General features: G+C 43.2%; 1 protein-coding gene across 1 annotated transcript in view; it reads left to right on the top strand.

Moving 5' to 3' along the window:
* LOC131136621 (IgGFc-binding protein) overlaps positions 1 to 18,193 on the top strand; it is a 19,143-nt gene extending 950 nt beyond the window's left edge. The window contains exons 2-26 of the mRNA XM_058083691.1: positions 211 to 1,323; positions 1,402 to 1,736; positions 1,816 to 2,395; positions 2,461 to 3,044; positions 3,116 to 3,662; positions 3,764 to 4,305; positions 4,371 to 4,890; positions 4,994 to 5,190; positions 6,163 to 6,301; positions 6,549 to 7,129; positions 7,205 to 7,772; positions 8,804 to 9,375; positions 9,441 to 9,996; positions 10,075 to 10,274; positions 10,340 to 10,475; positions 11,135 to 11,448; positions 11,523 to 12,087; positions 12,163 to 12,749; positions 12,824 to 13,391; positions 14,404 to 14,975; positions 15,046 to 15,580; positions 15,655 to 15,848; positions 17,353 to 17,730; positions 17,803 to 18,074; positions 18,158 to 18,193. Of these exons, the coding sequence (XP_057939674.1) occupies positions 211 to 1,323; positions 1,402 to 1,736; positions 1,816 to 2,395; positions 2,461 to 3,044; positions 3,116 to 3,662; positions 3,764 to 4,305; positions 4,371 to 4,890; positions 4,994 to 5,190; positions 6,163 to 6,301; positions 6,549 to 7,129; positions 7,205 to 7,772; positions 8,804 to 9,375; positions 9,441 to 9,996; positions 10,075 to 10,274; positions 10,340 to 10,475; positions 11,135 to 11,448; positions 11,523 to 12,087; positions 12,163 to 12,749; positions 12,824 to 13,391; positions 14,404 to 14,975; positions 15,046 to 15,580; positions 15,655 to 15,848; positions 17,353 to 17,730; positions 17,803 to 18,074; positions 18,158 to 18,179 (11,177 nt within the window). The 3' untranslated portion in view covers positions 18,180 to 18,193. The remainder of the gene's footprint in view (positions 1 to 210; positions 1,324 to 1,401; positions 1,737 to 1,815; positions 2,396 to 2,460; positions 3,045 to 3,115; positions 3,663 to 3,763; positions 4,306 to 4,370; positions 4,891 to 4,993; positions 5,191 to 6,162; positions 6,302 to 6,548; positions 7,130 to 7,204; positions 7,773 to 8,803; positions 9,376 to 9,440; positions 9,997 to 10,074; positions 10,275 to 10,339; positions 10,476 to 11,134; positions 11,449 to 11,522; positions 12,088 to 12,162; positions 12,750 to 12,823; positions 13,392 to 14,403; positions 14,976 to 15,045; positions 15,581 to 15,654; positions 15,849 to 17,352; positions 17,731 to 17,802; positions 18,075 to 18,157) is intronic.
* The last annotated feature ends 7,903 nt before the right edge of the window (positions 18,194 to 26,096 follow it).

The following is a 26,096-nucleotide window of genomic DNA, read 5'->3' on the forward strand; positions in this document are numbered from 1 at the left end:
TGTACTTCATTGGCTGCTGAGCTTGTTGAAACCCGACACCGTGCGTCTTATCTCCGCTTAGCATGCTTGGGAAACCTGTATAGCTCTGTACACAAGATGTTATCAGCATTTTGAAAGTGGAGTTTACAGTTGTAAATTAAACTGTCACAATTGTTTTGTTTTGTTTTTTCCTAATTTATGTACTGTATGCTAAATTGTTCTCCTCCTCAGGTGTCTCGGTTGCCAGTCCAGGTCGGGAATTTCTCATGAGGTTTCCACCTCATAATGATCCCAAAGCAAATACCCGCCACAAAGTCACCATCACGGCTACTAGAATTCAGACGTCTGTCACAGTGAAGGTTCTGCAAAGCGACTTCACACGACTCATCTCTCTCGCCGCCAATCAAACAGAAACTATTCAACTGCCTTTATCTGTGGGAACAGCCAGTGCTTATTCCTCCTCCCTGCTCAGTGTGACATCTGTACAGCCCGTTATAGTTCTGGTTTCATTCTGCACCCACACCGGATGTGAGCGTAGTCTACTCCATGACGTGTCATCCTGGGGTACCCACTATTATCCGGTTACTCCAAATTTCGCCAGTCAGACTGCCATCAGTGAAATTGTGGTCACTAACTCGTATCGAGAGACATCAGTGGACATTTTCCTCTCGGGGGAAGTGCTCTTTAATGGAGAGTCATACCACAACGGAAGCGTCCTTAATTTGCATTTAAGGGTGTTTGAGAGCATCTACCTTCAAAGTAATTTCAGCCTTTGTGGCTCAGAGGTGTACTCACAAGAACCAGTTGGGGTTATAGTCGGTTTTACCTGCTTTGACTATAAAGCAGGCGATTTCCTGTATGGATTTGCTGAACTTAAACCAGTCTCCCGTTGGAGTTTTGACTATTTTATTCCCCGTGTTTTAAATGCCGGAGTCAACCCCAGCCTCCTGTTGGCTATGACAAAAATTAACGCTAATCTGGTTGTCGTTACTAGCAATGAGAAGAGGAACGTGTCTTTACACGGCGGTGTTATGAAGACCATCTCGGTTGTCGCATCAGATAATGTTTACATAGCGAGCGATGTTCCGCTTCAGCTTATTTATTTCAGACATGAACTCGAGCAGCGTGCTTCAACCCTCACGGCGCTGCTCTCCGTAGAGGATATCTGCCACGGTGGGGCCATGTTTGATGCAGAGGATATTGGTTCACATCCATATGATATGTATAATATAAAGCACACCTTTACTGCACGGCCTAAAAATGACTCCAGTTCTACTTATGTAGATGTGGCACACTACCTGAACACTATGAACAAAGACTTGTATCCATCAGTGTGTGAAAAAAGTGAGTTTTTTTATTTTATTTCATACTTTAATGTAAACATTCACTTGCTTATCATTTTTTTCTTTTTTGCCTTTGCAGATAAATCCTCCTGTGACGACTTTCACTGTGGCCACAATCAAAAGTGCTTCATAAAAAACGGACATCCATCCTGTTCTTCCAAAACTAAAATATGCTCTGCATGGGGTGATTCATATTATCGCACCTTTAACGGGACATATTTTGTCCTCCTGGGAAACTGTAACTACACCTTAGTTCAAACCACCTGTGCAGGATTAAATACTTCCTCTCCACTGCAGGTTAATATAGCCAGAGCATATTTAAGTGGTGGCGCTGTCTCCAGCATCCACAGCGTGGAAATAAAAATCCACGGATTTCATATCGTCATGTATAAAGGAGAGCGAAATCAAATTAGGGTGAGATGACATGGCATATTTAAGTTTGTGTGTGTGTATATATATGTATTAATTGTATCTGCCCTTTTTTATTTTATAGGTTAATGGACATAGAAGGTTCCTACCTTTCACTTTAGGTGACAGTTCCCTAAAACTGTATCCAAGTGGGCTGGGTGTTGTTCTGGACACTTCATTTGGCATGACTCTGCAATATGACTGGCTTCATAATGTCCAAGTTGAAGTAGGCCCAGAGCTGCATGGAGCTCTGTGTGGGCTTTGTGGAAGTGCCAGTGACAGCATCACCGCCTGGAACGGGGCTACTACAAAGCCCGGAGCTGTGAATCTTACCCTCCCCTGGGTGTTGGACAGCAACGCGGGGTCGTGTATGGAAGACTGTGGAAGTGGCACGTGTCCAGCGTGTATCCAAAGTGCAAGTCGGTCTTACCCCGGCGTTAAGGATGGCTCCCCTGAGAACAAATGCTCTTTACTGAAGACGACTGATGGGCCTTTTAGTGACTGCCACTTGTATATCGATCCTCGGCCTTTTGTTCTTAGTTGTGTGAGCAACCGGTGTCTCGGCGAAGGAACCGCTTCGATGTGTAAGGTCTTCAAGGCCTATGCCGGAATCTGCCAAAGAGTTGGGGGCAGGATTCAAAACTGGAGATCAATTTCCAAGTGCAGTAAGTTTGAAAATATGATGTCATTTCTTAAAATGTGCTACTAGATTTTTTTTATTTTTTTTCAGATATGGCTTGTCCTCAAAACAGCCATTACGAGGTGTGCGGTTCTGCCTGCCAGCCAACATGCGCTCACCCAGAAGTCCGGCATGTCTGCTCGCTACCATGCGTGGAATCCTGCCAATGCAACAGGGGATATCTGCTCAGTGACGGAAAGTGCGTATCTCCTAGCAAGTGCGGTTGCGTCCACAACGGCTCTTACCATCCCCCCGTGAAGACCTTCTGGACGGACAAGCGGTGTCGTGAGAAATGCGTTTGCCAGCCTCACTCCAAGACTCTTACGTGCGCTCCGTCTCAATGCCAGACCGGCAAAGTCTGCAAGGTGATAAACGGACTCCCTGGTTGCCATGCCGATAGACCTGGTCTATGTATAGTAAAAGGATATTCTCATTACACCACCTTTGACGGCCGCAAGTTTGACGTTCATGGAAACTGTAGTTACTTACTCACATCTCATTGTCCCACCTGGGGAGACCTACAAGACTTCAAGATCGAGGTTCAGAACCATTATGGTGGTTCTTTTCGGTGTGTTAAGTTATCAGTTGATGGTTATTCCATCGAGATGTCAGACGAGTGGAGTAACAAGATCATGGTAAGTTAAGTAAATTAATTGCACTAGTATGTGTGATATGTGTGCAATGTGATTGCGTACCCCCCTTTCAGGTGAATGGTCTGCTCCTGAATCTACCGTCTGTTTTGACCCGAGGCAAAGTAATGCTGTATCTGAAGGGGCAATCAAAGTGTATAGAGACCGACTTTGGTGTTATTGTGACGTACAGCTCAGACACCCTGACTGTGACAATACCCACGGTCTTCTCTGGTAATTTATGTGGACTGTGTGGGAACTTCAATGACGATGCCGAGGATGACCTGGTGCCAGATGACACGTTCGATATAGTTCCAGCTGTAAAGCGGTGGAAAACAAACGATGAACACGAATGTGTGGATGTCCCCTTGAACGCCTCAGGCTGCAGTCAACAAGAGCTGGTTCTTTATCAGGGCAAGGATTTCTGCGGCAGGTTATTGGATCCTGAAGGGGCATTCCGGAGCTGCCACAGCATGGTCGATCCCGAAGATTTCTATAACGACTGCGTTTATGACCTTTGCAATGGGAATCAGACGACCTTGTGTAAGATCTTATCCAGCTATGTTGCGGCGTGTCAAGAAGTGGGAACCTTAGTGGATGAATGGCGCGGGTCCAACTTCTGTTGTAAGTAATCAAACGGCGTCACGTTTATTGCAAATGTTAAAATGTCCAACTTTTGAAATTATTTAATTTTTTTTTTTTTTTACTGACCTTCTCTTCCTCAGCAATCACCTGCCCACCAAACAGTGAATACCACCTCTGTTCCAGTCACAAGTCTGCCTGTGTTCAAATCCCCCGTCGTCTTCCACAGGGATGCAACGAGGGCTGTTTTTGCAAGCCTGGGTTTTTCCACGGCGGCGGGGAATGTGTACCGAACTCTGAATGCGGCTGCAGTTATAATGGTGTTTACCACAGAATTCACGAAAACTTCCACCCCGATGAAAACTGCCTTCAGTCCTGCGTATGTGTGGGCCGTAATGAAGCACGGTGTACGAACCACACGTGTCCGTCTGGGACCGAATGTGTCATCAAACATGGCTTCCGCACATGCCGTGCGTCGCAATTTAAATGTACACTCATGGGAGAAAGACACGTGCAGACTTTTCATGGGCATCTTTTTGACGTGAACATCGGAAGTTGGTCTTATCTACTTTTCCAGTTTTGTGATGATCCTGGGACTTCTGCTGTCATCCAGGAAGGCCAACTGGACCTCAGAGTCTACGGCATGATACTGACATTGACTTGGAAGCATTCGGAGAAAGTAAAGGTAAATTACTTCAAATTAAGACATGCATACAGTATGTGACATAATGAATATGCTGTTGTTTGCAGATTGATGGCGTTCTGATGACACTTCCTGTTCATACAAACGGCGTAGCAGTACTGCTCTCTGGTTCGCTGACCCGTGTCATTTGTCCCGACATTGGGATTGTAGTCATCTACGGAGGACCTAATCTGATCCAAATAACTATTCTAGAAACTCACAAAAGTATTTGCGGCTTGTGTGGAAATGCCGCTACACATGACCAAGGAAGTCTGGTGTCGGATGATTCCCAAACGGGATCTTCATGGTGCCTTTCACCAGATTGCACTGTTGCCTGTCATAATTGTTCTCAATGCAACTCTTCCGAGGAATTTGCCTCGGATAGCCTCTGTGGCATGCTGTTGTCTCCTGAAGGCCCGTTTGGTGCGTGTCATTCTACTGTGGATCCGATGCAGTTTTTCCAGAATTGTGTCAATGACCTGTGCAGGTCTAATAACGATGAACTGCTTTGCGATAGCTTGAGACAGTACACGTTTGCCTGCCAGGATGCAGGAGCCGAAATCAAACCATGGAGGGGGGATAAGTGTGGTGAGTTTCATTACATTTTTTTAAAATTACTAATTCGTAATTAGTAATAATTATGCTAATTAACATGATTCCTTTTCTCGCTCTGTCCATCTCACCCACACAGCACTTTCATGCCCTATGCACTCCCACTACAAAACATGTGTCGGTGCATGTTCGGAGTCCTGTGCGGTTTTATCTGATGTACCGTGTCCATGGCCCTGCTATGAAGGATGTCAGTGTGACTCGGGATACAAGCAAAGTGGAGGTCGCTGTGTCAAACCCGAGCAATGTGGCTGTTTCTTTGGTGGGCAGTACCATAAGGTAAGTGAACAAATGTTCAGTTCAGATCAACTTGAAGCATGCGGCCTATCTTTGTTGACTTACATTTGATCCTGCATGCATATGAGCCATTTAGCCCCGGTGGACTAAATTCCAATGGTAATGGTTTTTATTTCATTTGAACATGCATCAGATTACAATTGAATGCATCACATAATCAGTTCAGTTCCACATCCACCCTCGACCATCTCTGTGTGGAGTTTCTCCCCGTCCATGCGTGGGTTTTCTCCGGGTGCGCCGGTTTCCTCCCACATTCCAAAAAACATGCTAGGTTAATTGGTGACTCCTAATTGTCCATATAATAATAATAATAATAATAATAATAATAAACTTATTATGAGTGAGTAAAAATGTCATTTTAATCATAGAAAGATCAATTATTAAAGAAAAGAAGTCGTAACATTACAGTGACAAACAAAATCAAATAATTTTAGGAAAATTGGGCTAGCAAAAAAGTTATATGGGAATAAAGTCATAACATTAAAAGGAAAAAAAATGGTTAAGGTTAATTGGCGACGCCAAATTGTCCATATAATAATAAACTTATGATTATGAGTAAAAATAGTGTCATTTTAGTAGCAGAAAGATCAATTATTAAAGAAAAGTAACATTACAGTATGACAAAATAAAATCATTTTTGGAAAATTGGGTTGGCAAAAAAGTTATGGGAATGAAAGGAGTAGGAAGAAGCAAAGCTTATTAAATCCTACCCCTCCATCTGGTACTTTTACAATCAGTAACTGTTACATTTGTTCACTTCCTGCTTTCCTAATATGTTTAAGGTTTTTATTTATTTATTTATTTATTTTTTTGTATGACCATACAATGACATAATGGGTACCATTAGTAACTGTCAAATTCTGAGATATCAATAAAAAAATTCTTATTTTACTTGTTCATTGACACAAACATGCATCCCACAAACACAGAAATCTCTCCCCTCTCCTTCTGTAGGTTGGAGAACTGCTGTGGAATGAAGGCTGCTCCAAGCGGTGCAACTGCTGTTACACTGCCACTCTGTGTTGCGAACCAGCCTCTTGCCCCGAGGGGCAGAGCTGCGTCCTTAATGAAACCTGGCACTGTGCAGAGAAAAGTAAGCTCAGCCTCATCTTCTAGTACTTGGTTGCTTGGCATTCCACGACTGTTCCGTCTTGTGGACTGTAGTTTTCAGCTCATTTGTGCTTTTTTTTTTTTTTTTTTTTTTTTTTTTTAAAACATGACAGTTGACTACTCTTCCTGTTGAACTAGTCTGTGTACAAAAGTACACCTGTCTGCCTTGAGGCTCTGAAACAATATACTGTATTTTAATATAGGAAAATATATTATTTCTCCCCTCTTAGATTTGTCCTGCCCAGTGAATAGCCATTATGAGTCCTGTGGGACGGCCTGCCCTGCAACCTGTAAAGCCCAGTTCAATTCACCCTGCACGCTGGCTTGCGTGGAAGGATGCCAGTGTGACTACGGATTCGTTCTGGATGGCGACACCTGTGTCCCACCATCTCGGTGTGGCTGCACATACAATGGACATCATTACCACGGCAATGAGACCTTTTGGGGTGATGACACATGCACTCTACAGTGTTTGTGTGACCCCCACACCCACCGAGTGGATTGCCGTGTGGCTTATTGTGACGCTGACAAATACTGTCATCTTCAGAATGGAGTCGCACGTTGCGTGAAGGATGATTTTCAGCGGTGCGTCTACACTGGCCGTCGCGTTGTCACCTTTGACCGGCGTAATTATAATTTCTTTGGCACCTGCCAGTATCAGTTGTTGGGAATCTGTGAAGAAAAGCAAGGTCTTGATGTCGTCCAAGTGAACGTGCGGACAGATGGGAATCTTCAGTCAGCGAAAAATATCTTGGTCTCCATAAAGGGTCGGCTTCTGAATATAGACAGTAACAATACAAACAACATAAAGGTAATTTTTTTTTTTTTTTGCATAACTTTTGTATTGAGGATGTTGACCTTAAAATAAATTTGGCTCCCCCTACAGGTTGATGGCACAAAAAGAAACCTGCCATTCTACTACAACGATACCGCATTGGCGTTTTCATTAGGGCTGCACACGTACGTCCTTGCAGCATCTGGCTTTGCGTTGACTATCAGCAAAGAAGGCACTCTCGTCATTGCGCTCTCTCGCAAATATGCTAACGCTACTTGCGGTCTCTGCGGTAACTTCAACTCCGATCCTGCTGATGATCTCACAGTAAACGCCACACAACAGCGTCTCACTCCTGAGCAATTTGGGAACGCTTGGCGAAGTGAACGGAACCACCGGTGTGTGGAAGGCTGTCTACGTGGAAGCTGTCCAAATTGTTCATCTGAGGCTTTGGCCCGCTTCTCTGACGCAGAGGCTTGCGGAAAGATCCTGGAAGTTAATGGACCATTCAGAGACTGTCACAGCAAAGTGGACCCCTCCAGCTTTTACAAGAACTGCGTCAGTGACCTGTGTCTTTATGGAGATGTGCAGCCTGCAGTGTGTCACTCGCTGGCAGACTATGCTGATGTCTGCCGTTATCACAAGGCTCTAGTTTATGCCTGGAGGAGCCCTGAATTTTGCTGTGAGTATGAAACTGCTCAGCACTTGTGTTGCAACCCGATGTAATTCTGATGTCAACAGTAGTATCGATTGTCCAAATTTTATGAGCAGCATTTATTTTAATCTTTTGTTTTTTTTTTTTACAGTAAACCTCGGATATATCGGATTCAATTGTTCCCACTGGTTTTGTCCGATATAAGCGAAATCCGTTATATGCGTATACCGGAAAATATCCGTTTTACGCATATATCGGATTTATATCCGGTATATGCAAAAATCGGATTTTATCCGTTATAAAAAGGCACTTCCTTGACTATGTTTCCAATGTACCTGGACGCGCAGGCAACGCTGCAAATGACGTCGTATAGCGGCCTGTCACGATTCGGCGAATCGGAGCGCCACCATGCGGCCATCCGATATATGCGAGGGAAATTTAATGGAAATGCATTGGAACGGGACTGGAGATTTTGTCCGAAATAGGCAAAATCCGTTATAAAAAATCCGATATATGCAATGAATTTTTATTGGAAATGCATTACAGAAAAATCGGCTCTTTTTTATCTGTCCGTTGTGAGCGAATTTCCGATATATCCGAGTCCGATATATCCGAGGTTTACTGTACTTACTTGCCAAAAACTCTGACTAGATATTGTTATGACAAAAGCCGGGCGGCACGGCGGTCGAGTGGTTAGCGTACAGACCTCACAGCTAGGACACCAGGGTTCAATTCCACCCTCGGCCATCTCTGTGTGGAGTTTGCATGTTCTCCCCATGCATGCGTGGGTTTTTGTCCGGGTACTCCGGTTTCCTTCCACATTCCAAAAACATGCTAGGTTAATTGGCGACTCCAAATTGTGCATAGGTATGAATGTGAGTGTGAATGGTTGTTTGTCTATATGTGCCCTGTGATTGGCTGGCCACCAGTCCAGGGTGTACCCCGCCTCTCGCTTAAAGACAGCTGGGATAGGCTCCAGCACCCCCGCGACCCTTGTGAGGAAAAAGCGGTAAAAAATGAATGAATGACAAAAGCCGACCTTCTCACTATCTCCACAGATGAATCCTGTCCCTCCAGCACCACCTACAGCCTGAGCGCAACCCCGATTCGCTTATGCCTCGGCTACTCCAACTACACTTATGAGCTCTTTTCAAACGTGGGCGAGAACTGCCTCTGTGAGGCAGGTTTAGTCCACAGTGGAAGCGGTTGCGTGCATCCAAACAACTGCGGCTGCTTGCACAACGGGGAATACCTCACAGCAGGGGAAGTGGTGTCTACATGCGACCAAAGGTGTTTATGTCAACCCGCGGGAAATTTGACTTGTGTTGATGTGTCATGTAGCGAGGAGGAAGAATGTAAGCTTGTTGAAAGCGTCCGAGGTTGCCACCCCAAAGCTAAAATGGGTCACTGCACCATAAACGGATCCCGGTATACAACGTTTGATGGGCGGGAATTTGAATTTGATGGTTCATGTAACTATACTCTGGTAAAAACATGCTCTCTGATGGGCCTTGATGTGGAGCCACTTTTAATAACGGTGCATGGTAACGAGAGTGAAGGCAAGCGACTCTATCTGCAAGTTGGCAACATTACTTTTAAGATGTCAGCTGATTATTCTGGCAAAATCCAAGTAAGTCAACACTTTTATTCAATATCTGCTGGATTAATTGTAATGGTCTTTTTTTTTTTTTTTAGGTTAACGGACTTTATGAGAACCTCACATTCTCCCAGAACGTGACGGTGCATCAGAAAAACAAATGGACGACAATCAAGATTGCACACTCCATAGAGATCATTTCCGACCTGCATAACCAGATAGACGTCAAGCTCCTGCATGAATATCACCACACCACGTGTGGCCTTTGTGGGAACTACAATGACGACCCCTCGGATGATATGCAGCTACCCAACGGCACCGTCGTCTTTAATCCCGGTGAATTTGGAACCGGATGGAAGTTGTCTGACTCTGAATCGTCATGCAGAGACGCATGCGACGACGGTTCATGCCAACGGTGTCTATCCTCAGAGTATTCATCGGACTTGTATTGTGGACTTCTCAACCAGTCAAGGGGACCCTTTTCTTTTTGTCATTCACTAATATCTCCGCAGAAGTACTTCTCGCTCTGCGTGAATAACCTTTGTGTTGCGCAGGGCCAAAAACAAGCTTTGTGTGACGTACTGGAGGTATATGAAGCGGCGTGCAAAGAAGCCGGAGTCGGTGTTGACCCCTGGAGGAACAGCACAGGCTGTGGTAAGACCAACATCTGAGCAATCATTCCGAAGACTGAGTCCTGAGTTGAACTGATGCTCATGTGATCTTTTTATGTAGCTTCAAAATGTCCTCGATTCAGCCATTACAGACAGTGTGCAAATGTTTGCTCCTCCTTGTGTCCTGGGATCAGTCTTGGTATTCAGTGTCCTAGACAGTGTGAGGAAGGATGCGAGTGTGAAGCTCGGTACTTTTATGATGGCCATGCATGTGTGCCGGCTGAGCAGTGTGGCTGCATGCATCATGGAAGTAGAATTAAGGTCAGTTAGAAACTGTTTGTATTCATTCAAAAGTTCTATACCAATGATTTGTCATAAATTTGCAGGTTTCGGAAAGCCAGCTTCTACAAAACTGCACTGTTAACTGCACCTGCGTGCCTCCTCTTATTTGTGAGGAGCATAAGTGTCCACCACTGCACAGTTGTATCACTTTGGATGGAGTGGATCGCTGCCACAAAGATGGTGAGTATCACCGGAATGTAGTACTTTCTTACTGCTGTATGCTGGGTTTACTACAATAAACCTCGGATATATCGGAAATTCGCTCACAACGGACAGATAAAAAAGAACCGATTTTTCTGTAATGCATTTCCAATAAAAATTCATTGCATATATCGGATTTTTTATAACGGATTTCGCCTATTTCGGACAAAATCTCCAGTCCCGTTCCAATGCATTTCCATTAAATTTCCCTCGCATATATCGGATGGCCGAACACTGAGTGACATTCTCAAAAATAAGGACACTATAAAGAGTAACATTGAAGATCCAGAAAAAGCTGCACAAAAAGCGGGAGATGCCAAACGGATTAGAAAGGTCTCATATGACGATGTGGACGATGCACTGATTCTTTGGTTCCGGCAAAATGCTGGTTTACCGGAAATCCGCATTGACTCCGAGATGCTTCGCCAGAAAGCTGAATATTTTGCAAAGGAATTTGGCCACAAGGATCCAAAGATCACAACTGGCTGGGTTGACCGCTTCAAAAAACGTTGGGGGATCGCCAAGGACATTTTCCGGTATACGCATATAACGGATTTCGCTTATACCGGACAAAACCAGTGGGAACAATTGAATCCGATATATCAGAGGTTTACTGTAGTTCGTTTTTTTAAAATCAGACCTAGATCCCTGTGAGGGGACATGTGACGCGTCTGAGAGTTGCTACCTCAGCAATGGGGAAGTTGTTTGCGAGACCCGTCCGGGTCGGTGCTGGACATGGGGAAGCCAGCACTACCGCACCTTCGACGGGTTCACTTATAACGTGGACGGTACCTGCACGTATCTGCTTTCGGGCAGCAAAGGCACCGCTTGTGAAGCTCCGCCTTTCAGCGTGTCCAGGAAGAGCAATTGCAAAGAAGCGTCCCCGATGCAAGTGGTGACTGTACAAGTGTATGGGTTCATCATCGTACTTTCTGATGAGGACAGTGTACATGTAAGTTTCTCAATTTTGGAACCAGTGCTGGCTAATTAATGTCTTCATGTGACCAAGTCTCCTTTTTTTTCCAGGTTAATGGCGAAGTTAATTATATCCCTATTACTCTTCTTCGGGGAAAGATTGACATTTCAAACAAGGATGGCAAAGCTCTGCTGAAGACGGACTTTGGACTGCATGTATTGTTTGACTGGAATACCACCGTTTTCATCACGCTAAACCCACATTATAAAGGTATTGTGTACGGGCTTTGCGGTAATTTCAACGACAATCCTCAAGATGAATATACTTCAAATCTACCTGGTTCCCCTCCTGTTAACACAAGCGTGGAGTTTGCTCGGGCATATCGGCTTTTCGATGGCGATCATAAGTGTTGTACCGGTTGTAAACAGAAACTGGACATGGCTATGTTTCTGGAGGATATGGCCGCTGTAGAAAAAAGTCACTGTGCTGATCTCCTGTATCCAAATGGTCAGTACGCACGGTGTCACGGTCTTGTCAACCCAGACCCTTTTTATCAAAGTTGTATAGACTTTGTGCCTAAAGGAGGCGCTAAAGCTGCTGTTGACCAGACTACATCTTCTTATTCCTTGGTTTGTAGAGAGCTCAATGAGGACTTCCTCTTTGGAGTGCCAGTTTGTAAGTATACTTAAGTACAATATGTTTATGTATAGCCTTCATAATCATATCTGGTACCGTTTTTTTTTTCTTCAGTTTTTCGCTGTCCACCAAACAGCCACTATAAGACCTGTGGATCAGCCTGTCCAATAACATGTCAACAAAGGGACAGATTCTGCATTAAGGCTTGCGTCCAAGGCTGCTTCTGTAACCGCGGTTTCATCGACAGTCCAAAGGGTTGCGTGCCACCGAAGCAGTGCGGCTGTACAGATTCCGCAGGAAAATACCACAATCTAAACTCTTCTTTCTGGATCCCGGATGATTGCGGACAATTCTGCACCTGTAGACCAGAAGGGATGCGCTGCAGTCCATCGCAGTGTCCGAAAGGAATGTCCTGCAACCAGCTAACCCACAACAGAGTGTGTCAACCCGACAAACCGCTGAACTGCAGCGTCGTCACCGGACTGCACTTTACATCCTTTGATGGACATCGTTTTGACTTCAGGGACAGTTGTGCGTATACTTTAGTTGGGACAAAAGCCAACCTAAACGGAAGTGAAGCGTTCACAATCACCATCTCTAATGCAAGTTGCCACAGAAAGTTTTTTCATTGTCTAACTTTGACCCTCTCGGTCTACGGCTTGGGAATAGTAATCGGCAAAGAAGACCCTGGAAAACTTCTGGTGAATATTTAATTTTCCGATACATTTTCAATCAATTATTGAATAATTGTTTGTTTTCCTTCTCCCCTTTTTAGGTTGACGGGCTGCATAAACTCTTACCATACTCTCACCCAACGGGACATTTCAACGCCTACCGCACACCTTCATCTCTGGTTGTTCATCTCGATGTGGGATTACAGGTGATGGTTTATAAAACCGGCACTGTGGTGGTTGTACTTCCTAGCAGTTATGCCTCTTCTGTTCACGGACTTTGCGGGAATGCTAACTCCGACCCCTACGATGACCAAATTATGCCTGATGACGAAGAGGCCCAAAATGTGCTCGAGTTCGCTCACAGCTGGAGGTTGGGCGGACCGATGTCTTGTAGGTCGAGCTGCACTTCCAAAGTGAAGACCTGCCCAGTAGATGTACGCAAACTTTTTGAAGGCAGTGATTTTTGTGGGGTACTCGTGGATGAACTCGGGCCTTTTGCGGAGTGTGCTTTAGTTTTAAATCCAAAGCCATACTTCCACGACTGTGTAACGGATGTCTGGTCTTATGGAGGACATAGCCTGGCTCTCTGCAGTTCCATTGCATCTTATGCTGCTGCCTGCCAAGCAGCTCAGTTGCCCGTCAGGCAATGGAGGAGTGACACTTTCTGTGGTGAGTGCCATTTTTTTTTTTTCACAGTTTTACTAAATGTTGAAATCCAAATAAACACACACAGGAAGTTGGCTTATGGTAATGGTTTTATTTCATTTGAACATGCATCAGATTACAATTGAATGCATCCCATAATCAGTTCACAGTTCCACATGTCCAAAAGGAGTAGGAAGAAGCAAAGCTTATTAAATCCTACCCCTCCATCTGGTACTTGGTACTGAAAAAAAAAAAAATCTGGTACTGTAACAGTTACCATCTGGTAACTGTTACATTTGTTCACTTCCTGCTTTCCTAATATAGTTTTTTTGTTTTTATTTTATAACAAAAAATTAATAATAAATAATTAAAAAAATAATTTTATTTATTTATTTTTCACGTACCGAAATACAAGATGATATGACCATATAATGACATAATGGGTACCATAGTAACTGTCAATATAGTGATATGTATAGCACATCATGACTGGTTCAAGACTCTTCATCCTTGTATTTAGCAAACATCAACTGCTTGTATTGTTTCTTGAATTGGCTCATCGTTGTGCATTGTTTGAGGGTCTTACTCAATCCATTCCATAGTTTGATTCCACATACTGAAATGCTATGGCTTTTTAACGTACTAGTCCTAGCATAGAAGTGTTTCAAATTCAAGTTCTTCCCTGAGATCATATTTCTCCTCTCTTGTGGAGAAGTTTTGGGTGACATTTTTAGCTAATTGGTTATTTTTAGCCTTTCTCTGTTCTCTGTAGGCAGCATTATGAATTATCCTGACTGACCTTTTTTGCAGTACATTTAGCGAGTGACGATTGCTTTTATAGTTATTACCCCTTACAATAAGTAATACGTATATGGTAGAAGAGCAATAAAGAGTGTGGAGTGATTTGCCTTAAGTTTATTCTGACAACTTTTGACTGTGCAGCTTTATTCAGTCATTTTTACTAAATATTCGGTTCAACATACTAAGTGTAAGACAACAATGTTTGCTAGACTGATGGTGTCCATCTTCTCCATAGGTATGACTTGCCCCACGAATAGCCACTATGAACTCTGTGGCCCTCGATGCCCTGTTGTGTGCGCTGGACTTCCCTCTTTGACAAACTGCACTGGCGTTTGTGAGGAGGGCTGCCAGTGTGACCCTGGCTACGTCTTGAGTGATGGTCATTGTGTACCGGCGGCAGACTGCGGTTGCCTAGACGGGGGACAATACCATCCAGCTGGTTACTTTTACGACGGGAAAAACTGTGAAATTTGTCACTGTTATGAAGGAAAACTGTCTTGCAGTCGGTCTCCTTGCAGGCCCACAAAAGGCCTCGCGTCACTCGTTGACATTGTCCGTCAAAAACCCAGGCACTATGGGGTATGTGAAGTGTTTGCAGGCTTTGGATATGTGACCTTTGATGGTTTGGTCATACCTCACTGTGGACCCTGCACCTATTTGGTGTCCGAACGCGCTCCTACAGCTATGCACGGTCACACTTTGTTGCTTAGCTTTGAGAAGGAGACTAGTAACACTCTAAGAAAGCTGGTATTTATTTTTAATTCAATGGAAGTCGCCATCAATCCAGAGACTCCATGGATAATACAAGTAAGTTGTATACTCTAAGCCACGGATTTATATGAATTTTTTAGAAATTTTAATTTTTTTTGTTTCCCAGGTGAATGGTGAAGACCACAATGTGCCTTACAACGGTGGTTTACTTCAAGTTTATGAAGATGGGAATAAATTGACGGTCACCACTGTGGCCGGGGTGAGACTTGAGTTCTCATCCTCAAAGTATCTCCGACTAAGCATACCGCAGAATGACGATGATACAGCTTCAGGACTTTGTGGGAATTTCAATGGCGACAAATCTGATGACATGGAGCTACGGACCGGTAATCTTGCCCAAAGTGTAGCAGACTTGTTACATAGCTGGTCCGTTGGACAGAGTTGCGATGAGGACTGCGGTCAGTGCAAATTGTCCTCGAACGCCACATTAGTGTGTGATGACCTCTTAAGTACAAGCATTGAATTCAGTCACTGCATGAGCCGGGGAGTTGACGTCCGTGTTTACAGAGATGTTTGCCTCAGAGCCATTTGTGGTGGGTCGGCTTACATGGAAGCTTTATGTCTCGCTCTGGAAGCATACACGGCAGCCTGCCAAGCCAAGGGAATAACTGTCGGGTCCTGGAGAGAAAACACCCCCTGCTGTGAGTGAATCATTCTTTTTTTTGGGGGGGGGGGGGTGTAGCGGAATATGACTCAGTCTCGTGTTTACCACCAGCTTGTCCGGATCGCAGCAGCCCGAGTCGGTGTGTCGACTCCGCTTCCAACTCGTGCCCTGCCCTGCTGCAGGCTGGGTCCTCGGCAACTGGCTGTTCAGGGGGCTGCCAGTGCCTGAACGGAAACGTGTTCGACGGAGGCGAATGTGTACCAGTCAGCCAGTGTGGGTGTATGGTCTATGGTAGATATCTCAAGGTAACGTATAAGCTCGAGATGTTTCCCTCAACAATATACTGCAGTGTTTGCTTGGACATTGTACCAAAACAGTCCCCCCCCCTCCCTTTTCTTGGCTCATCCAATCAACAGTCAGGATATGGGTAATGGTTTTATTTCATTTGAACATGCACCAGATTACAATTGAATGCATCACATAATCGGTTCACAGTTCCACATGTCCAAAAGGAGTAGGAAGAAGCAAAGCTTATTAAATCCTACCCCTCCATCTGGTACTTTTACAATCAGTAACTGTTACATTTGTTCACTTCCTGCTTTCCATAATACAGTTTTTTTTTGTTGTTTTTTTAAATAATTTTTAATAACTGCTTGTATTGTTTCTTGAATTGGCTCATCGTTGTGCATTGTTTGAGGGTCTTACTCAATCCATTCCATAGTTTGATTCCACATACTGAAATGCTATGGTTTTTTAACATAGTCCTAGCATATAAGTGTTTCAAATGTACTTCTTCCCTGAGATCATATTTCTCCTCTCTTGTAGAGAAGTATTGGATGACATTTTTAGCTAATTGGTTATTTTTAGCCTTATGAAGATGAACTATATCAGCAAGTTGAAGTATTAGTGATTTTAGAAATAAGGAGTTGGTATGTTCTCTGTAGGCGGCATTATGAATTATCCTTACTGACCTTTTTTGCAGTACATTTAGTGAGTGAAGATTGCTTTTATACGTAGATATTAGCCCATATTTTCATACAATAAGTAAGATATGGTAGAACCAGAGAGCAATAAAGAGTGTGGAGTGATTTCTGATTGAGAATAAATAGCAAATAATACCAGCTTTAAGTCTTTCGTGACTTTGGGGATATCATTGATGTACAAGTTGAACAGTTTTGGTTCCAGTATTGACCCCTGGGGAACTCCACACGTACATGCGTATTCTCCTAGCTTTACGTAACATACATACATACGATATACTGCCTCAGACAATTTCAAAGTAGACTTTTGAAGCAGGAATGAACAGAAAAAATACATTTTAAAAGTCTACAGACATTCACTAGCCGTCCAACGCAACCACACCCCGCTGCATTATATTGGTATGTTCCAATCTCAGCTCAGCTCATGCGGGGAACAGGGATAAGTGGTCAGATTTCCTCCAAATCTGACCACTTGGTGGATTTTTTTGTTTTTTTTTGCGGGGGGGGGATTTTGTGTTCAACCTCAAGCAATTGGTATAAACATGCACATGTTTGTTTAAAGGCAACTTTTTTTTTGTAATGTCGTCAAATGATGACCTCCGCTCTAATAGACACAGTTTACGTAAGGATGAGTTCTACCTCACTGCATTCTAGACAGATCCAATAACAAAAGCAGTCATCAGATATTGCTAAAGGAAGTTCCCATCATTGTAATTGTAGTTTAGAAATAACTAGCCAGCCATAGGGCTCTTGCTAATTAAACCTTACTACTTTAAATGTCTGGTAGCAACTAAATTAACAAAATTCCACTTCCTTTCTTTTTTTTAAGCTGGAGGAGCAGCTGTACACAAACAATTGCACCCAGCGATGCTGGTGCCACCCACTAGGTGGCGCCTTGTGTGAGAAGACGACCTGCAGCCCGGGACAAATATGTGCTCTGAGGAACGGTTCCTGGGGCTGTCATATGAAACAGGAAGTCTGTCAACTCCAAAACAGCCTGCAGGTTTCCACTTTTAACGGGCAGGAGCTGAGCTTGGCACCCAAAACCCCTTACAGGTTGATGGGCCTTTGCGATGAAGCTGGTCCAAACTGGTTCAGCTTGATCTCCTACTATGGACCCTGTATTGGCAGCGGCACCAGGCTTGTTACGGTGTTCCAGATCCTTCTATTGGGATTCTCAATTACGGTCCAAGATGGCATAGTTAAGGTAATGGCTCATTACGGATTGAGGACATTTGGTGTTTCATAATGTTTAATTCCGCCGCTGTTCTCATTACAGGTGAATGGACGCCTTGTGCCCCTCCCTCACAGTTTACCTTCAGGGGTGTCCCTGTCCTATGGCGTGACCCAGGACAAGTCAGTGGTCGCGGTGATCCTGAAAAGAGATTTTGGATTGGATTCTGAGTTGGAAATGGAAATTTGTGCTACGACGGTTACACTCAAAGCAGGCCCGTGGTACACTGGGAAATTATGTGGCGTCTGTGGAAACCTTAACGACCCACACTTGCATAAGTCACTCAAGTCGTGGGTTCTTTCAGACTTTGGAGGCTGGTATGTGGAACTTTGTTCTATACAGAATGCATACAGTGTTTGTTTTTTTTCCACTCGTAACGCTTTCTTTTCTTTTTCCACAGCAACACTCAGCCATCTCCGTAGCAATGTACTATAAGGTTGGAATTCATATTAAAACTTTTTTACAACTTTCATTGATCTGTCATTGAATTGATGGCCGCATACAAGTACTTAAAGGAAAGTATTTAAGTGTTGGCCGTTCTTAAAGCTAAACTGAATTTACAGGTAAGTTATGGTAAAATTGTACTCAAACTAATTTGCGTAAATCTACCTTTTTAAAAAATGACAGTACTTGAGATTAAGTTTTTACAATTGCAACAGCCTTATTTCATCACACACCTTGTCAGTCTCTCTCCCTTTCATTGTCACTACCAGCATCTTTCGTCTCAAGGCTAGCCCTTTAGCTTTACTGGACTGTCGTCCAGGCCTTTCGATGGTGATGACATAGTGACCGAGGTGTAGGGCGTCTAAAGTCATTGAATTGAGGGCCACATACAAGTACCTAAAGGAAAGCATTTAAGTGTTGGCCGTTCTTAAAGCTAAATTGAATTTACAGGTAAGTTATAGTGTGACAAATACGGTAAAATTGTATTCAAACTAATTTGCGTAAATCTACATCTTTTAAAAATAGCAGTACGTAAGTAGCAGTAAGTTTGAAGGGTATAGAGATTTAGCCTACCAGAAAAGTAATCCCTCCTCTGCCTCCTAAGTCCAGTTTTAGATACTAGGCCATGGGTGTCCAAACTGTGTAGGACACGGGCTGCATGGTAGATGAGTGTTTGGCACGCAGGCCTCACAGCTTGGAGACCAGAGTTCAATTCCACCCTCAGTCACCTGTTTAGATCTAAGATGAATCATTTCACCTCCTTATGCTGTTAAGATACTAGGCCATGGGTGTCCAAACTGTGGCCCAGTACTCGTTGATTACTGGCTGAGTCATGTTGTAGGACACGGGTTGCACAGTGTTGAGTGGTTGGCACGCAGGCCTCACAGCTAGGAAACCCGAGTTCAATCCCACCCTCGGCCATCTCTTAGTGGAGATGCGTGGGTTTTCTCCGGGTACTCCAGTTTCCTCCCACATTCCAAAAACATGCTAGGTTAATTAGCGACTCCAAATTGTCCATAGGTATGAATGTGAGTGTGAATGGTTGTTTGTCTATATGTGCCCTGTGATTGGCTGGCTGGCCACCAGTCCAGGGTGTACCCCGCCTCTCGCCCGAAGACAGCTGGGATAGGCTCCAGCTGGCCCTGGATAAGCGGTAGAAAATGATTGAATTAAAAATTTTGTCACATATTAAAATAAGCGTTGCTTATTTAACCAAAATTCCAAGAAATGGCCCCCGAGAAATGACCTGTGTTAACCATTTCCAATTACAAGAGGGGGATTAATTCACGTAATCAATCACCGCGGGGCTTCTCTGAATTCACCCAACAAGACACGTTTCCAAATGATGGCTTAGTTGGAAGTGATTCATCAGGTTGTCAGTGCTGCCGCTCTTCCGTTCTCATCCCAGGCGCTTGAGTGAATGAAGCCAAATGTTTAGCATGCAGAATTCAAAAGAGCGCAGCGCATAATGGATAGCCATCTAAATTGAACTGTGTTTTTTATTGGAAATTGCATTTACCTTCTACCCCTACTGAGTTGAAACCATTAAGTTGAATGGGTCAAACGGGTGTAATAATATAACTCCCCCAGGCTTTCACTTAGCCCAGGAAAAATGTTATTTTTCACAGGAAAAGGCATAGCTATTGATATTTTCATCCAGCAGTTATATTGTCTGAGCAAGTGACTTTTAGGCAAGAAGCAATCAAGTGGCTGCGGTCTATTTCTCACAATGGGTATAAAGAATGACCGCAATCCCGCCATTATATTCCTCTATGTTGAAATCATTTGCTTTTTCAGTCAATTTCTCTTTAAAAATGTTTCTTTTGTTTTGTGTGTACAATGGAAATCAGGTCGTTGGATTATTTGATCCTTTTGCAAATGCTAGATTGGTTTGGGAAAACATCTCAATTCTTTTTTTAAACCTTTTAAACTAATTTGCGGCCAAAGATTTATTTGTAAAAATAATTTAAAATACTTTTATGTTTGGTTTTTTTTGCACAAGAGGCACAAAGAGGTGATGATGCAACGTTTTCTCCGGGTACTCCGGTTTCCTCCCACATTCCAAAAATATGCTAGGTTAATTGGCGACTCCAAATTGTCCATATAATAATAAACTTATGATTATGAGTAAAAATAGTGTCATTTTAGTAGTAGATCAATTAAAATAAAATCATTTTTGGAAAATTGGGTTGGCAAAAAAGTTATATGGGAATGAAGTCATAACAGTAAAAGGAAAAAAATGTCCATGAAGACAATTGTGTTATTGTATAATTAGATAAATGAAGACCAAAATGTCGGATTCTAACAAGGAAAAAAAGTCATAATTTTACCATAGTAAATTTGTAGTAAAAGTTTTTTTTACTAATTAAGTATTAGTAAAATTAAGTTAGCAAAAAATTATATAATAAAAATAAAGTCATATCACAACAAGAACATTTGCCGTGATTATTTAATTAAAAAAAATATTGAGAGTATGAATGGTTGTTTGTCTATGTGCCCTGTGATTGGCTGGCCACCAGTCCAGGGTGTACCCCGCCTCTCACCCGAAGACAGCTGGGATAGGCTCCAGCATCCCCCGTAACCCTCGTGAGGATAAGCGGTAGAAAATGAATGAATAAATGAATGTTGAAGTAAACGAGGAGGCGGAGAGTACACTGTTACATTGTTCATAGTTGTTACCACTGGTCTACCCAGCATGCCTTGTGGACATTTGGCAATTACAATTATGTTTAGCGCTTAGTTGTGTCATGTGTTAAATTGTTAAGGACATTCTGTTTTTGTTTCATTGCACTGTGAGCAAGTATGTCGTTCTGATTCAGATGGAAAGCAGGAAGTGAACAAATGTAAGTTACTGATGTGTCAATGAACAAGTAAAATAAGATTTTTTTAATTGATATCTCAGAATTTGTCAGTTACTAATGGTACCCATTATGTCATTGTATGATCATACAAAAAAATAACCTTAAACATATTAGGAAAGCAGGAAGTGAACAAATGTAACAGTTACTGATTGTAAAAGTACCAGATGGAGGGGTAGGCTTTAATAAGCTTTGCTTCTTCCTACTCCTTTTGGACATGTGGAACTGTGAACTGATTATGTGATGCATTCAATTGTAATCTGATGCATGTTCAAATGAAATAAAACCCTTACCATTACATGCTCCCACTTTAGTACACCATGAGGACTATGCTATGCCCATTTCTACCTAGCAATAACCTCCTAGAGCCAGACGACCAACAAAAAGAGTCTTTTTTTTTTTTCCCCCTCCCTTTTTATTAGCTTTGGTACCAGTGGTTGCCACCATTACAAGCCAATCCATATGTTTCAGGCTGATGAGGTCTGCACCTCTTTTGCCCTTCCAGCAAGAAGAGGGCGAGTTATGACTGCCAACCCATAAATCACAGCACACACATGTGCCCTCAGGTGAGCCACATTGTGACTTCAGATGGTCCTCAAGTATGAAAACATTTCTCTTGGTTGTGTGTGCAGCTCAAGGTGACCAGACCCAAACCTGAGATGTCCAGGTAGCGGATCCACCTGTAAAGCCCCTGTAAGTACAATCAGTGATTTGATAGAAAGGTTGCATTTGTAAACTGACACTTTGATTTTGCAGCGAGAATAAATGAGGACGGTACATGCGACAGCATTAAATAAAACACAGTCTGACTGAATTGAGTGGATGAAAATGCCTCTTGTTCTTGTGGTAATTCTTGCGTTGCGACGCTACATTCATACTTAATTGCATATTAAATCCTCTCATTCAGGCGTATTTAGTTTATGTAAGACTTGCATTATAATGGATTCTGAATGACTGCGGGAATAATACATTTTGAATAGCCCTTAAATATTCCTCCTCCATCATGTTATGTTCTTTAACACTATGCTGAGTCGTCTTTCGGATTAGAACAACGAGCATGATGGTGGTGTACTAAGAACACAGGCTGTCCCAGGCCTCATATTCATCAGTGTGATTTGTGTGAATTGTAGCTCTCGCTGTGTATATACTGTATTATATACTGCCCAACTGGCTGCTCATACAAAGTCCTTTTGGCATTATGGGTTTCGTCCTCGCACGAGTATCACCTTTATTTGCCTGTTTGCTTTGTGTGTGAGTTCTTTTGAAGGGATGTCAATGTGAAGCCTGCTTTCCATTGTGCTTCCAATGTGGTTGTGTACACATTTTATTTTTCTCAACTGGGCTGGACACGGTGAGCGTGCATGTTGGTTGCTGGCCAGACTTGAAAGTGACTGTACACTTTATTCATCGCAATAGGGATATTAAAGATTGCGTAATACATTCATTAAACGTCCTGTAGAGAGGAATCTAAGTGGGTTTCGAATAGGGGATAAGGGAATCTTAAAGAACCAAAATCATAGAATGAGATCCAGATTGTTTATTCCTGGCAACAATACCTAGTCCCTGTATGCCTACAAGTAAGCGGGTTTTATTACAGTGCAGCTGCAAAAAAGCACAATACCTAATACAGATGTCCGGGCTTATTGGCAGTCCCTGTATGCCTACAAGTAAGCATGTCTTATTACAGCGCAGCTCCAAAAAAGCAGAACAGCACCTAATATAGATGTCCGGACTTATCTGCAGTCCCTGTATGCCTACAAGTAAGTCGGTCTTATTACAACGCAGCTGCAAAAAAGCACAACAATACCTAATACAGACGTCCGGGCTTAACTGCAGTCCCTGTATGCCTACAGGTAAGCAGGTCTTATTACAGCGCAGCTGCAAAAAAGCACAATACCAAATACAGACGTCCGGGCTTATCTGCTGTCCCTGTATGCCTACAAGTAAGTCGGTCTTATTACAACGCAGCTGCAAAAAAGCACAACAATACCTAATACAGACGTCCGGGCTTAACTGCAGTCCCTGTATGCCTACAGGTAAGCAGGTCTTATTACAGCGCAGCTGCAAAAAAGCACAATACCAAATACAGACGTCCGGGCTTATCTGCTGTCCCTGTATGCCTACAAGTAAGCATGTCTTATTACAGCGCCGCTGTAAAAAAGCACAACAATACCTTATACAGACGTCCGGGCGTATCTGCAGTCCCTGTATGCCTACAAGTAAGCATGTCTTATTACAGCGCAGCTGCAAAAAAGCACAACAATACTTAAGCCCGGGCGTCTGTATTATCTGTAGTCCCTGTATGCCTACAAATACGTGGGTTTTGTTACAGCGCAGCTGCATAAAAGCACAACCATACCCAATACAGACGTCCGGGCTTACCTGCAGTGCCTGTATGCGTGTCTTATTACACGCAGCTGCAAAAAAGCAGAACAGTACCTAATACAGATGTCCGGACTTATCTGCAGTCCCTGTATGCCTACAAGTAAGTGTGTCTTATTACAGCGCCGCTGCAAAAAAGCACAACAATTCCTTTTACAGACGTCCGGGCTTAACTGCAGTCCCTGTATACCTACAAGTAAGTGTGTCTTATTACAGCGCCGCTGCAAAAAAGCACAACAATTCCTTTTACAGACGTCCGGGCTTAACTGCAGTCCCTGTATACCTACAAGTAAGTGTGTCTTATTACAGCGCCGCTGCAAAAAAGCACAACAATTCCTTTTACAGACGTCCGGGCTTAACTGCAGTCCCTGTATACCTACAAGTAAGTGTGTCTTATTACAGCGCCGCTGCAAAAAAGCACAACAATTCCTTTTACAGACGTCCGGGCTTAACTGCAGTCCCTGTATACCTACAAGTAAGCGGGTCTTATTACAGCACAGCTGAAAAAAAAGCACCCTTCCTTTCCATGCCCGGCCTTTTATACACTCAAGATTGTGTAAGAGGCTGGAGTCCTGGACCAATCAGCTTTCGCCACTGTCCTTGCTTGAACCGCTTCTTTCACGGTGTTTCTGCTTTTGTTTGTTCGCAGGGGCATCAAGACATCTGGAACATTCTGCTTTTCCGTTGTTGCAAAGCAAGCCGTCATATGCGTACCAGATGTTTCCACCTTAACTGTCAGTTGTCACGTTAGTCCTTTTTTGTGTGTGTGCGTGTATAAGTATCTTTTGTCTGTATTTGTTGAGACTATGTGTTTGTTTTAGCTTTTATCTTTAGCTAGCAAAATTGAACAAATACCTTCAGTCCGTGCAGGACACAAACAGGATTAAGCTTTGAATAATTTGTGTCACAAAGGTAACGATTATGACGCTTAATCTTTTCCAAGTTTTCCTCCGTGAACCCACTTTTGCCCCTTTTTTATTATGCCGAGGGAAAACTTAATTTGACCACTAGAATAATCAAGTGCAGATCAGCCAGCAATGGGACACTTGCCTATGACCATTCAGCCGCTTAAGCCCTTAACTGCGAGAACTAAACAAGGACTCCACAGAGCCCTTTTTTAAAGGAATGGCAGTGTGGGTTTTTAATTGCATTTGGTCCAATTTAATTAAGAAATACCAGAGAAATCCCCTATGGTAATTACTGATTAAAAAGCAGGTGAGGCTGACAGGCACACGGCCATCAGAAGCTACCAAGCTTGGAATCCAATCACTGCTTGTCATCCAAGGACGTTTAAGACTCATCTGGGGGACAATATTACATCAAGCCATCACCCTAAATTCCGTCTTCTAGCCCTAAGACCATACCATTGAAGAATAAGGTGTCCATTTTTGCCCCAGTTGGACATAAACACAACAGAATATAGTGAGCATCAGTGTTATGATTTGGTTTGATACTGCCCCCCCCCCCCCCCCTTTTTTTTTTTTTTTGGTACCTCGCTGTGTTTTGAAGTACATTGGCACCTCAAAAGTCAAACAATACTCATTTGTTTTTATTTCCTGTGGCAATAATACAGTTAATTAACTCCAAGTTCAAAATCCTATTAACTGTGTAGGCAACGAGCCGCACGGTGGATGAGTGATTAGCATTTTGGCCACACAGACAGGAGAACTTGGGCATTGAGGAGTCCGTATCTTCTACTCCTCCAGTTTCCTCCCACATTCCAAAAACACGCATGTTCTAGACCCCTAATAGTCAATATGAATATGAAGTGTGAATGGTTGTCTATGTGCTCTGTGATTGGCTGCCGACCAGTCCAGGGTTGTACCCCACCTCTCAACTGGAATAGGCTCCAGCATACCCCTGCGACCCTAATGAGTACAAGCGGCATAGAAGATGGATGGGTGTGTAGGCAAGGTTTAAACCCTTTGTTGACAAAGTCCACATGATTGTAAATATACACTACGCCATTTTTAAGCCAAGTCATTCTTGACCAACATCGCCATCTAGTGGAGGATATTAACATTGTCACCTTCATTGAAACTGACTGAACCCAATGTTGAGGCCGGTGTGTATGGACAACTGTCAATAAAATCTCACAAGTTTGTTAGATGAAAGGCAAAAAATTTCTGAAACTATTCCCTGGAGGTGAACGACCCACAAATAAATCCCCCCCATGAGAGACAGATGAGAGCGCTTGTCAATCATGTCTGCACAAAATGTCTTCTAGATTTTTTTTTTTATTAGTACAAGTACTGCTGACGCTGAAGGCCATGGGAAATGACTCTCCTCCTCCTCCTCCTCCCACTTTTCAAACCACCCAGAGTAAGCTGGTTATTTCATTTGCCAGTACATCATGCAGCTTATATAGATAAATAGAATCAATAGACCTGACTTGACTATACTGAGACATATTGAAAGTTTTTGTCCACCTCGCTCTATATGTGCTGATCCCACAGGAGTGGAATGTGTCACTTTGGTGTGGAAGAGACCTTGAAAAGATAGCCAGGAGGCAACACTTGGGCAACAACAGACTGGCATTAACACACACTTACACATGCTAGGCTGCACAGTGGGCTAGTGGTTAGCGCACAGACCCGAGTTCAATTCCACCCTCGGCCATATCTGTGTGGAGTTTGCATGTTCTCCCTGTGCATG

Source organism: Doryrhamphus excisus, chromosome 10 (genome assembly GCF_030265055.1).
Source record: "Doryrhamphus excisus isolate RoL2022-K1 chromosome 10, RoL_Dexc_1.0, whole genome shotgun sequence".
NCBI classification, from domain to species: domain Eukaryota; kingdom Metazoa; phylum Chordata; class Actinopteri; order Syngnathiformes; family Syngnathidae; genus Doryrhamphus; species Doryrhamphus excisus.